At 48.5% G+C, this 11,198-nt stretch overlaps 1 protein-coding gene across 1 annotated transcript; it reads left to right on the forward strand.

Moving 5' to 3' along the window:
* The first annotated feature begins 6,588 nt into the window (after positions 1-6,588).
* On the forward strand, positions 6,589-8,209 carry LOC112902922. Its single transcript, XM_025972117.1, has one exon. It carries the CDS (start codon positions 6,594-6,596, stop codon positions 7,908-7,910), a length of 1,317 nt encoding a protein of 438 aa, XP_025827902.1. The 5' UTR covers positions 6,589-6,593; the 3' UTR covers positions 7,911-8,209.
* The last annotated feature ends 2,989 nt before the right edge of the window (positions 8,210-11,198 follow it).

Genomic DNA, 11,198 nt, shown 5'->3' on the forward strand with positions numbered 1-11,198 from the left:
TGTTCTTCTTTGCTAGCTTTTGATCATGTCCTTCTCCAGTCGAGATCGATACAGTTGGGCAGATGGCTGTCTCATCTCTCTGCGCGGGATGAGGCGTGTATGTGAATCCAACCGAACCACGAGCTCACAATCCGTGTCCTATCTACAACAAGACGGCAAAGATCAAGCAGGTCACATCCGCTTTTATTTTCCCTGGTCGACCAGCGCGTGACCGACTGACCACCGGCCGGCCGGGGTCCCTTTCCTCGACCGATCGTGCATTGATCATTGATGCTGCCGCTCATGGCCTGCTTCGTCCGTGTAGTCCCCGTCAGTCAAACCGATGAGCCTGCCTGCCTTTTGCGACCAAAAACACCAGCTGCACGCATGGCATCATGGCCTTTCGCCTTTGATGGTCGATGCCGGTTGATGGGGTCTGTGTCTAATGTGATGAAAAGAGCACATGGAATGGAACGGAAAAGCTGGTGGCCGGTGGCCGGGCAGCCACCATGATTAATTAGGCGCCCTGGCTAAGCTAAGCGTTGGAGTCGTTCTCCAACCAATCTCTATCAACAAAATGCTAGGCAAATCACTTTGCCTCAAGTCTAAACGGATTGATAGATATCCCCTTCCCCATTATGAACCTGCTAGTGATCGCGGATACATTAACTTTCTCTTCCACAACCTAAAATTAGAGAACGGAAAGGGACCGACAGGGAGTGTGATCCGACCACAAGTTTTTCAAAGAAAAAAAAAAGATCAGCAGGGTTAAGACCGCCCCACAGCTTTTCATCAAGACGAAGCAACCCGCTCCTGGGCTAGAAAATTTCTGAATCACAGCGAATTGAGCGCTCGGTTGGTAAGATCCCTTATGGTGGAATCTGCCGACCCGGTTCGAGTCCTCAGCCTGGCACAGGTGCTCGTATTTTCCTAAATTTAGTTCAGAATTTAACCAGCGCTATTCTTTCTTTCAGTGGCAGACGACGTGCCCGTCGACAACGAGACGTATGTGGCGACTCATCAATTTCGAGAATCTGCTTCAGTCTTTAGATGTGCTCATAGGGTAGGATTGTGTGTATATTTGTGAGTGTATGCGTCTGTGTTTCTTAAAAAAAACCGAATCACAAATTCTTCAGAATGACCAAATTAATACCTAACACCAGGATCTTATGTAGAAGAGGATGGGGTCATAATAGATGGTGATAAGCCTCAGCTCCGGCCCTGTTTACTCCTGAACACAAATCAAATGGAGTACTTTAACCTGTTCAATGCAAATAGCATTTTTAACCCTCTCAACTCTCAGTATCTGTCGGCACTATAAAACACAGAGGAGGAATCGCCCACGCAAATCAACAGGTCATCTTGGAAAGACACCCTGCAGCGAGCCAGGTATCATTGGTGGTCACGGGTTTTGCATTGTGTGCACGATCGGGAGTTACAAGAACAGGTCAGATCATCCCTTCTCCGATTCTCCATGGTCTTCATCATGTGGCCATGGGTTATGTATGGACGTGTGCGCTAGCTGCATGGGCCATGCATGCAGGGCGGCATTCTTTTTTCTAAAAAAAATTCTAGTACGTGCTGCGTAGATCAGCGCCACGACTGCCATGTACGACTTCAAAAGTTCAAATGGTATTGCGAATCAATCATTTCAATGTTTGCCACAGGGGTACAGTTTGCCTGGTCTGTTTGATTTGACCCCGAAACTTCAACATTTCAATCTCTCTCTCTGTCGATTTTGTGTAAAGATGGGGTGGTGCGGGTCGGCCCGTCGATTCGATTCGCCAAACTGATCCACGAAAATAACCCTAGTGGGTTTCTTTTTAGGAACCATGAACTTGGTCTGGATAATTGATCGGATTTACTCCAACCTTTGGATCGAGTGGTTCGACCCAACCCTCGCGACTGCCTTCCGGTGCCTCCGCCGCCGCCGCCGCCTCAATCTTTTGAGGCAGCTCCTCTCGCAGATCTTGCACGTATCCGCACCTGCTGCCCGCCGCTGCCGACCAACAGCTGGAGCAGCTCCGAACGGAAAAGGAAAGGAGCTGCGACGCGGCCGCCGCCTCGATCTGCGATGCGGCCAACTGCGGCAGAGGCAGCTGCACCGAGCTGCCGAACTACGAGTGCCACTGCGACCCCGGCTGATCCCAGGCCTGGGAGGCCATTCCCTTCTTGCCCTGCGTCATCCCTAATGATAATTGCTGAATTGATCGATCCTGACCTCTGTAGCATGTGCTGGTTCGTTAGTTCACCAACAACCATTCAATTTCCGGCCTATGAGGTATAGTCAATTTCCTAATGAATATTTCAGCCTGAGCAGCCGAGCCAATAGCTAGGCTGGTGTCCATATCTCGCAAGCCCAGGACGATGGATGGGTACCGCAGAATGCAGAGCAAGTGTGAGCCTTTATGCTAGGAGGAATAATTGCATGAGTAATTGGGATTATTTTAGTTAGAAGATGCAATTGGGGTTTAGACATAATCTGCTCTTTGCTTTGTATTCGTAGCGTTTTTTATATTGCTCATTTTCTATGTGATATTTAGATATAAGTAGAAAGTAGATAGGCAGAACAATGGGTCTGCCTCACTATATAGTTTTTTATTTAGCATGCTTCCTTATAACGCATCTTTGTCCATGCCAAACTGTTAGTATACTTTATTTTTTTATAATATTTTATATTTGAGCAGATAATGGATGTGCCACGCGGAGTTGGAGAAGCGCAATCAAATAGTGGTAGAAAGCGGAAGAGAACTCCTCGGCCAACCAGTACTCTAGTACTTGAAGGAGGGAGGAGACCTTAATACTAAACCTCCGGAAGTTGAACAAGTTCAGACCAGCAGTGCAGTATGACCAATGGTGTTAGTGATGTCTTTGGCCAATTAATAGGGCAATGTGTGTCTGCATAGCTAAAGATATTTACTTTTTATTATCCTTGTTAATGTTTACACAATCTTTTCTGATGTTCTATCTGTTTATGCAGTATCTTGTGCTCCCTCTCCCGCCATCACTAGCAGCATGAAAGTGAAGCTGAAGCCGATTATTGCTGCTGCGCAGGGTGCTAGTGGCTTTAGAGATCAACCAGCAGCAATAGGATCAAATGAGAAGTTTGCTGACTTCAAGTAGCATTGTTATTCCAAGAATTAGGAATGGACTTTAACTTTGATGGTAGTCTATTTAGATTGTTTAGCTAGCTAAACATATGTGTAGGAACAGCAGCCAGTAGCATAAAAAATTTCTAAACTGTATAATAGTCGTTGTTAATGTAATATCTTCCTGCTGCCATAATATGAATATATCGTGAAGTTCCATCCGCATGTTAACTGTCGTAATTGATTAACAAATGGTTCGATCCACGAGAACCATTGGAGCACTGAACAAGGTTGTCAAAATCGCATATTCTAAATCGAATCGGAAGTCTCTAGGTAATACCGGTAGCTCCTAGAATTGTAACCTTAACTTGATTGTAAAGTAGCGAAAACCACAAGTGAGAATTGAGATCTTAGCAACTATCGTGCTTTCACATAACGAAAACTATTCAAAACCAAGTAAAGGAAGAGCTTGATGATCGAGTCGCACAATAAACAAACCCCAACCGATCAGCATCTCCCGTCTCGTAATGTTTGTCACGTTTGAGAGTCACCGTTGTCGTTGATTATTTCTGTTCTGGCCTCAGCAGTCAGCACCTTTGAACCGGACACTGCTTTCACAAACTGTGTGTGTCCGGGCCCTAGCTATATACGCTATAAAAAAAGATTCGCAGTAACGTTCCGTTCCTACAAATGGAGCGGAACTACTATAACAATTGATCCGTCTCTGAAAATATAATTTTAGGGGCGGGTGATGGCGTCACCTGTTCCTATAAATGACCATCATTTTTAGGGGTGGGTGATGCCTTTATCCGTCCCTACAAATAGTCTTACGCAAAAAATAATTCATAACTTTTTCATATGATTTCGGATGAATTCAAATTTTATACCAAAATTGTAGAGATTGACGAGACCTGCAACTTTAAATTTTAGTTGATAACTTTTTCATTTAAGATCATTTAATAGTCCCAAAATTATTATAAGTTTTCTAATGGCTATGCTTATATTGCATCTCATACAACTCAAATCATACTCTGAGGTTTCCACGATCTTAACCTTTATATACACTGGAATATATTTGGCATATTTTTTGTATCTACAGTTTACAATAACCATAGTGTAGAAGTTTTACTTTTTTTATTTATTTTGCTATATGTAAAGATTTAAATGAATTTTTAGAATAAAGTAGAAAAATATTTTTAGCGGCAGGTGATGGCGTCACCTACCCCTACAAATCAATTGCAGAGTTAATATAAAATAATAGCATATTCTATAGAGTCACGAGCGATTGTGTAGTGTGGTGGAGAGGAAGGTATGCGCGAGACTTGAGGTATGCAGTTCGAACCTCGGGTGATGCAAGTGTGCATATTTCGTTAAAAAAATTATAACTTGTACGGTGGCTGGCCTAGAAATCATTTTCAGAGGCCAGCGCATTAGCCGTCTCTAAAAATAGCATTTCTAACTGCGAGAAGTAGGGAAGGGTACCGTACCCACCTCTAAAATATTTTTATTTTTTTATAGTGCTACCTTGTGTTTTCGCCCCACCTTCCAACCACTACACGTGCTTGTTGGAAATAACAAGCTAGAGCCATTGAGCTAGTAGCCTCTCCTCCACACCTCGCTTTCATCCCGTCTGCTCCTCCAAAATGCCGACATTTGTGCGTGCGTGCAGTGGTGGCGTTTCGTTATCATTCCTAGCTACTTCATTTTCTAATAATCGCTAATACTTCCGCATCTTGTTCCAGAAAGTGCCGTGGAAGCTTGAAACAAACGCGAGCTGCCTGCCCCACCGGCATTGCCGTTTCCTCAACTATTATTCAATAATCCGGATGCGTGATGCCGTCTCGATCTGCTTAATCAGGCGCATATGCAAACAAGTATTTCTTTTTTGCGAGGATATGCAAATAAGTATGCGCATGCACAGTAAAGAAATCACGAGCAGCAGGGTCTGCTGGTCTCTCCTCTCATGGTGCTGTCGATAAGCATTATCACTTGGCACCCCCACATAATTGATGTGTGTGTACGTCGTTTTTGCTGATGCCCTCGATCAGGAATATTTCTCATAACGTGCGCTCAGGTCCGAATAGGCGACGGCGATGACGACGGCGACGACGATGACGATGACAATGGGATGTTATTAGGAAATTTCCTAAAAATGGAGCCTTTGCTGGTTCCTACAAGAATCGACTTGATTCGCCAACTATGATGACTGCCAGAGCCAATAAACATATATATTCTTTTTCCCATGGATCGCGGTGAGTGGGGGAGCTTTCAGGTCAAATTAGATGGTGATTGATTAAGTTATTGCGTAGCTTGATTAGTAAAAGGTAGCTACCTCGATCGGCAGCAAGACTTCGGGAAAATAGTTTAGTCGCTAGGCTGCTGGGGTAGTTCAATGCATCTGCGGTGGCAGTAGAAAATTAATCCCAATGACATCCTGTCACTAGAGAATGAGAGGGATTTTTCGATCTGACTAGTTATGTTTGATTCCACAATGAATGGTCCACCGTGAGGATGAGGAGATTTGGTTGGCCTGCTTTTGTGTGAAAAAAAAGGCGAAATGGTCTGCCACTGATGTATGTTAGTTCTTCTTGATGAGGAGTTTATATATGGTGGATTCCAAACACCTTTTCCCCATTTGTGTTGGTCCTAGTAACGATATGATTGTGCCTAACCTGATGGAACTTTAAGATTTGAAATAATGATTGCCATTTGGTGCTTAATAAAACTCCTGCTAGCAGAGATCAGAGAAGAGGCCATGTAAAGGTGAGCATTTTAAATCATAAACCGACCACTACGTTCAAACAATGAGGCTGCTAGCTGCATGTTATCTACCAACATATTGTAGAGACAGAAAAAAAAAACCTATCCACTGTAGCTTGACTGGTCCAACATGGGCTAAACAATTGCACGAGCTGAGGCAGCTCTACCAGTGAGAGTACCCCCACCCCACGCATGCACCATCTCTATGCATTTTAAGGAATCAAAGCGCAGCATTATCATGGCGAGCTGGATTTGTTTAGCAGGGCAAGATCTGCCGTCCGCTCCGACGAATCATGCGCTTCGGCTCCGGTTGGCTTTTGCTTGGCTAGCCACCATCGCACGCACGCACGCACGCACACGCCCTGCCAGGCCGGCCGACCTGATGGATCATGTGGAGTGGAGATCACAACGGCGCACCTGCTCTAAAAAATACAGCTAAATTCCACGATAAAACAAGCCCATGTGTCCAGAAGAGTCTCTCGGGAGCATCCGACCTCGCTGCATTGACGAGTATTTTACAGGCGCGTAGATCTATCTACCTGATCGAGCTGAGCAGGTACCAGCTTGCTAGTCTTTTGTATTTGTTTAAAGTTTTAAATATAGTGGACAAGCTATTCGAATTTGATAATCTCCTCACGGTCGGAAGTGCTGTGCCGTCACCGGACACCGCCAAATTCAGCAGCGTATTTTCAAATATAAAAGATGCTTTTCAAAGACAACTTGTGACACGGTCAAATTCAGCCCTCAGCTCCCTCGATTTGGTTGATGCGAGAAAATAAATACGAATCCAGTTTGATTAAATTTGGCATCCACACTGTGCGAGCGAGCACGGAGGCGTGGGTGGGGCCCACCACCGCCGCGGGCTTGTCGCGGCCGTTGCGGCAGGCGCGCGCCATCATTGCGGTGACCGCCCGATTAATCGGCGTGGTAATTTCCACGTGGCGTCGCCTCCTCCCGCTTTATATGCTCCAGAACCCACCCATTCTCGTCTTCACCGTCGTCGCTTCTTGCTCGTCTCCCCTCTCTCCATTGCTCTCCCTCTCCTGGAGAAGACTTGGCGGCATGGCCGTGCATGCGCAGTTCGGGGGCGGCCTCGCCGGGTGCCTGCCGCTCTGCGGCGGCGCCGGATTGGCCGAGGAGCAGATGCTGGCGCTCAGGGACTGCGGTGGTGCGCTCCTGCCAGCGGCCACCGCGGGCAACAAGGCGTACCGTTACAACTGCGCGGCCGGCGTTGTCTGCGGCGCGCAGAGCGAGCTGACCTGCAACGGCGGCGGGGTGGCGTTGCCGTCGCGGAAGCGCGGCAGGGAGGATGCGTTTCTTGAGCCGCACGTGTCCTCCTCCTCGGCCGCGCTGCTGCCGATCCCGGGGATGCACCAGGTGGCTGCGGCGCACCACTCGCCGGCGGCGATCGCGAGCCGGGTGGCGGAATCCGCGACGGCGTCGACGAGCGGGAGGCCGGCCGCCGGGGGCGCGGCGTCGGCGTCGGTGGCGGACGCGCTGGTGGCGGAGCTGTGCCGGCAGGGCGCGGAGGTGGACGCGCTGGTGCGCGCCGAGTGCGAGCGGCTGCGCGCGGGGCTGGAGCAGGCCCGGAAGCGCCAGCGCCAGGCGGTGGCACGCGCCGCCGCGGCGGGCGCGGTGCGGCTGCTGCGGGCGAAGGAGGCCGAGCTGGACGCCGCGCGGCGGCGCGCGGCCGAGCTCGAGGAGCGGCTGCGGCAGGCGGCCGCCGAGGGCCAGGCGTGGTGCGGCCTGGCGCGCAGCAACGAGGCCGTCGCCGCGGGGCTCCGCGCCGCGCTCGACGCGCTCCTCCTCCGCGGCGGCGACTCGTGCGACCCCGCCCCTGCCGCGGCGGCGGACGACGCGCAGTCTCACTGCGTCGTCGAGGCCGAGGACGCCGCCGCCGCGGCCGCATCGGCCCCCGCGGCGAGCGGGTGGGCGTGCAGGTCGTGCGGCGGCGGCGAGGCGTCGGTGCTGCTGCTGCCGTGCCGGCACCTGTGCCTGTGCAAGGCGTGCGAGCCCCGGGCGGAGGCCTGCCCCGTCTGCCTGGCGCCCAAGAGCGCGTCCATCCACGTCGCGGCCATCTGACCGCGCCGAGGCCGGCATCCACGGCTCCGGCGATCTCGCCAGCTAACTACATCATCAGTCTGAGTAACCTAGCCGGATTCAGTTAAACAGTGGTTACTACTAGTTAGGACAGTTCTATCCCGTTCGTTCTGCTATTTTGTACTAAAAGCTTGATGGTGACCGGCGGCATGCGGCTGCTGCTCTTTAGTTTCTCGATTAGTCCACGCTGCCGGCCGGTGCCGTTTCGACCCTTCTCGTTAGCTGAAAAATCCATTCTACTAATATATATTATGCCTGGAAAATATATAAACTTGGTTTTAGAGACTTGAGCAAAAAAGTTCTCATCATATTCGAGGCATTTTACAAGCTGAGCTATAATGGGTAGCTGAGCTATGATACGTGCTTCGCCCCATTGTTTTTCACTTTTTCTTGTTTCCTGGTTTTATTTGTTCTCTTCCGGAATGCTATCATAGCGCGGCCCCTTTGGATGGGGCCAGGCGCATGCGCGTAGCGCTGGCGGGCGGCTTGCATCGACGACGGCGACCAACCAATTATTGACGGTGGCCACCACCACCCCTGCCGCTTCGTCGCAAGAACACGTACGTACACAATGGGCTCATCGTCATGACGCGCTCGACCAGCGCCTGCCATGGACGACCCGGGAGACCTCGTCGTTAGGGTCTGTTTCCTCGCTCCGACTAAACTTTAGTCCCTATCATATTAAATATTTAATATTAATTAGAATCATTTAAATATAGATTAATTATAATACTAATTGTATAGATGGAGGCTAATTCAGAAGACAAATCCAATAAACCTAATTATTTTATTATTTTTGACAATGTTGTGCTACAGTAAATACGTACTACGTACTAATGATGAATTAATTAGATTTAATAAATTCATCTCGTGAATTAGCCTTTATTTATGCAATTGGTTTTATAATTAGTCTATACTTAATATACTTAATTGGTGTCGAATATCCGATGCCGGGGCTAAAATTTAGTCACCCGGATCCAAACTACCCTTATTTCCACCACTAGAGCGTGCTACAGCTTTATTTAGCGTCGTAATGTGTAGCTAGCTGATCCACAAAGCTAGGTTAGCTAGCATTCTGGATCCTATTGTTGTGGTCTCTCCGTTAGACCAGAGTTGCATGCTCCACTACAAAAAGGATCAGCTAGCTTTATAGCACTAGTCTTATTTGCTGGCTTCACGACAAGCAAGTGCTGTCCGAACCTAATCATCATCATATCGTCGTTGTCGTCGTCTCAGCCGGCCGGTCTTTACCTTATCAGCCCCTACGTACGTACTGCGCCTACCTAATCAAATCAAACTAGCCTAATGTGCATGGACTGGACACAAAACAAACAGAATGCCGTAGCTACCTTCGTGCTTCCCTTTTTGCTTGCTTTATTCGGCTGCATTCATCTGTAGTTCTGCGCGCACTTTCCTCCTTAGGGCGGCTCTGCTCGTGCTTGTCTTGGACGTGCCATGCCGCGTATGAGTATGACCCGATCGACCTGCGGCCCGGGAGACCCACGCCACTAGAACAGTCTCGGCTACTGTTGAGCTTAGAATTAATGAACATTTTAATCCTGAATCCAATAGTTAGAGGATGATGGGAGCTTTACTAACCAGAACTTAAAAATCACCTAAGTCACCTTTTAGTTTCGGTTGGTGACTCCAACCGGGACCAAAAGTTCTAGATATTTAATTCCAGGTGGTAACACCATACGGAACTAAATGATGGCCCTTTAGTTACGGGTGGTGGCTCCAACTCGGACTAAAAGTATCTTTAGTACCAGTTGGTGGCTGCAACCGGGACTAAAGGATACTTCACGGGTTAGTTTAAAAAGAAGTTATCCCATTCAAAATCACGTATGCTGTGTGGGTGGGATGGTAAAGAAGTTATGCGTGAGGCAACAAATCTCGGGTTCGAAGTCATGTAGAGTTTAGGATTGACTTGCGATGATTATGTTTTAACCCTGCAGACTTTTAGTGTGGATTGTTGGATCCGGAACTAAAAGCTCGATCTTTTATTCCCGAACTCGAACCGGGACTAAAGAAATTGTGCACCGGAATAAAGGGCCGCGGCGCCGGCACCACACCCTGGCCTGTCTTGTTCTTGCAATGCAATTTGCACGGCGGCGCCTACATCGTGCTGACCAACGAGGAGTATTTTTTTCTCTCTCTCTTGTTTTCCTTTTTTTTCTTTCCTTTCTTTCTTTCTACTACCCTGCTACTCACTCTGCACTCCTACGCCGGAGCAGTGTGGAATAAAAATGAATCGATCGGCGATTGGCCTAAACGGCCGGGCGACAGGGACGAGACAGGCCATGTGTTGCGCGTCCACGCATGTGTACGTACACGTAGAACTGCGGCCGGGATCGATCGATCGCGGTGCATGCATGTTCACGCGCGTACTGGCAGTACTGTGGCGTACGTGCGCACCGTACGTACTACACGCTACTCCTGGACCTGTGTGACGTAACGTACGGTACCACATGCATGCCCATCTATCGTACAGGATTCGACGTACGTACTGTACGTGCCCGGCCTGTAGGTACGGTACGTTACGTTCGTACGTACATCCCGTGAAGCACGTGTCCGTTTGCACGGTTGATGGCCTGGGACCAAAACTGATGAAAGGAACGGGTGCTCGTAGTTTAAGAGAGGGAGGGAATTAATTGGATAGATATAAAACTTTAATATATGAATATATGGTCTCCATCTAGTTTGCATAAAATTTAAACTAAGCAACCTATCTAGATGTGCAACTGGTTCATCTAATGTGAAACTCTAATCCTAAAATAAGTTTTGCAATATATAACCAACCCTAAATTGGAACTATTTTAAGAAAGTAAAGTAAAGGCACACAAATTGCAAATATGAAATGTGAAAACGTAAAGGAGGGGATAAGAGAAAGCAAACTCTTGATATGAGGATTTATCCCGTGATATTGGTAGGCACTAAGCCACCCCCTACTTCACGTTGTTGAAGCACTCACAAAGAGTATTGCTTCCCGATCACTAGATCTCTTCCGGGACTTCGTTTGACTTGCCACAAAGGCTCGACCACTAAGGTTCACGTCAAGTTCCCCGGTCACCCGGATGCCCTCTACACTACGGAGCTTCCCACGAAAGAGGGGTCTCCTCATCCTTTGTACAAAGCTGTCGTCGCCGCTCCACACAAAGTTGAAGGGATGAAAACTTGCCAGCGAGTCACAAAGACTCCAAAGAACCGGCACACCAAGATTACAGCGGTGGTTCACTCTAGAATCATGCACAAGGGAGCAACACCTTGCTC

The sequence above is a fragment of the Panicum hallii genome, chromosome 8, assembly GCF_002211085.1.
Source record: "Panicum hallii strain FIL2 chromosome 8, PHallii_v3.1, whole genome shotgun sequence".
NCBI lineage: Eukaryota > Viridiplantae > Streptophyta > Magnoliopsida > Poales > Poaceae > Panicum > Panicum hallii.

Excerpts from the sequence above, each read along its gene's own strand:
- LOC112902922 (XM_025972117.1), top strand. The coding sequence starts at position 6,594 with ATGCGAGAAAATAAATACGAATCCAGTTTGATTAAATTTGGCATCCAC.